We start from the raw sequence: 2,299 nt of genomic DNA on the forward strand, positions 1-2,299 counted from the left end.
GAACCTTGAACCGATTGAAGTGCAAGTTTTAAATAGTGATATCATTATGTTACAAAAGAGAAAACAAAGGGTTTTTTTTAGGGTTTAAGGGGTTTTACCATTTACCATATAACACACTACAGGAAAGGGACAACCCCTAAAAAGCATAATAGGGCCCCTTTATAACATCTGCTCCCTTTTAAAACACACTAACAGCGGTGATTGGTTGCAGGTTTGAGGAGCACCATGCCTCCCAGGTGAAGGCTCTGACCGGTGACAGTGAGGATCAGACGAACAGAATCGCCCAGATGGAGAAGGAGATGACCTTCCTCCAAACTGAGCTGTCTGCCCAGAAGGAGGCCAACGTGCGCTCCCCCAGCAACACCATGAAGAACCTGGTGGACCGACTGAAGGCTCAGCTCACCCAGAGAGAGAAACAGCTCAAGGTTCTTTTATCACATAAGTTCACTTCATGGATGTATAAAGAGATATGGATACAGTGTTGGAGGCGGGGCCACGTTCATGTCCATGAAAGTGGCTTTTTGTAAATATAAACTTGCCTCTTGGAAAACAACAATACCCGAAATCTTCAACCTGAGAGTATGTGCACTTGCATTTTCCTTAAGCCCCGCCTCCCATTTGATTTAAGGCAGTGTCAGGGCCGGTTTCACCTCAGTCAGATTGAATCTAGAGGTTCAGGGGGTTAATGTGCTCTTCTGTAAATCAGGGGATTACCGGTTCAGTCCCACACCGGCTGTAAACCTGTCGAAGTGTCTCTGACTAAGATAACTAACCCCAATTGTTTCCAGAAGACATGTCTATGCTATTAGTGTATGTACGGTAAGTCCATCGGTCGACAAGAGTCAACACCCTGCTCACTTCCTGTGGGCCTGGTTTACTTGTCCCTTCTAGGTGGTCTGTCAAATAATGGTGCAACATAACATATGGTTTTTAGTCTGCCTTGATAAAATACCCAGATTAATCTCTATGAGGAACTACTGCTCCCTCCCAGTCCACAGATGTGCCTCACAGGTGATCTGGGGTCAGTAAATCTTGACCTGGATGTGTATCCTGCTGGTACTGAAACATTAATTACGTTTGAATAATTACTACGGTACTTTTCAGCATCGGGATTAATAATGGTGATTTAATAATCTTTCATAACTCCAGCCAAGTATTTCTCACTACTTACAGAAGAAGATGTTGCTTATCAAGTATCAAAGAAGAAGAAGCATCCATGAAGAAGTGGATGGTGCATTTACTGTGAAATGACGTCTGATATCTGCACTCATCATATGTATGTTATCTGGCTTCTCTCTGCTCTCTGTTGTGTTTCCAGGCTCTCAGTAAAGCTCTGCTGGAGCTGCGGGCGGAGATGACGTCTGCCGCCGAGAGTCAAGTCATCGCCGGCGCTGCTCAGAGGGAGGAGAGTCTCAACGTTCAGATGCTGGTGGACAGGCACACCAAAGACCTTAAGGTACTCAATAAAGTCAGACTGAAGCATCCTTTGTGCTCCAGTCAGTCCTCACAGAGCTGGATCCCACATCAAATGCAGGCTGAAGGCTTGAGCATGTTTTCTCTCAGTGATTGTGATGTAATGTTAAATGTTTGTTGTTTGTTTTTCATGTATTGTGTCTTGATGTTTGTCTGTTGATGTTACACATGGAGCTGCTGTGATGGAAGTCACATTTCAGACTTGATCTGACCATTAAAGTATTATTGTATCGTAAGGTGGGAGCCCTTCATTATAATGACAGACATGCACCTCGTACTGTACATACATGCCAACCTTTCCAAATCCAAAAGAGGTAGGTTTGCGCGTGGCAAATGTGCACGCCCAAACTAGGTAATCAGTAGAAATGGAACCCCAGAAATTACACGTATAAAGTAAACCATGTATTTAACATAATTGCATCATTTTATGCATTTTTCAGAAAAAGTGGTAGTTTGGTAAACAGTGACATCAACGACATGTCTGGTCTGTAAAATGCCCGAAAAGTAAAATAATGGGAGATAAATATCCCAAAGTCTCGACATTTTGTTATATTTTTAATGTGTTACTGGTCCTCTTTAAGTTGAGACAGTGTAGATGAAGGATGTGTCAGGATGTAGAACTCTTGTGTGAACATTGGATAAAGCCAGGTTCATATTCTTTTTTCATGTTGTTGACATATTAGAGTCAAAAGTTTGCACAGAGTGAAATATCTTTGTGTTGCGCCATAAATCAGAAAATACTGCATTAAAAAAGTGTGATATAAATAACGACATGTTTGGTGTTGAAAATGTCAGAAAAAGTGAAAGAATGGGAGATAAATATCTC

At 42.1% G+C, this 2,299-nt stretch overlaps 1 protein-coding gene across 1 annotated transcript; it reads left to right on the forward strand.

Moving 5' to 3' along the window:
- Nucleotides 1–211: 211 nt before the first annotated feature.
- Nucleotides 212–1,735, forward strand: LOC104943643 (centrosomal protein of 290 kDa-like; the record flags this gene model as incomplete). The annotated part of the gene is made up of 3 exons (XM_010769095.1): nucleotides 212–425; nucleotides 1,319–1,456; nucleotides 1,648–1,735. Coding segments are annotated over 3 exons (361 nt in total), but the record flags the coding sequence as incomplete, so codon positions are not given.
- Between the last annotated feature and the right edge of the window lie 564 nt (nucleotides 1,736–2,299).

This window comes from Notothenia coriiceps, unplaced genomic scaffold, assembly GCF_000735185.1.
Source record: "Notothenia coriiceps isolate Sejong01 unplaced genomic scaffold, NC01 NC01_scaffold00006461, whole genome shotgun sequence".
In the NCBI taxonomy this organism is placed as follows: Eukaryota; Metazoa; Chordata; class Actinopteri; order Perciformes; family Nototheniidae; genus Notothenia; species Notothenia coriiceps.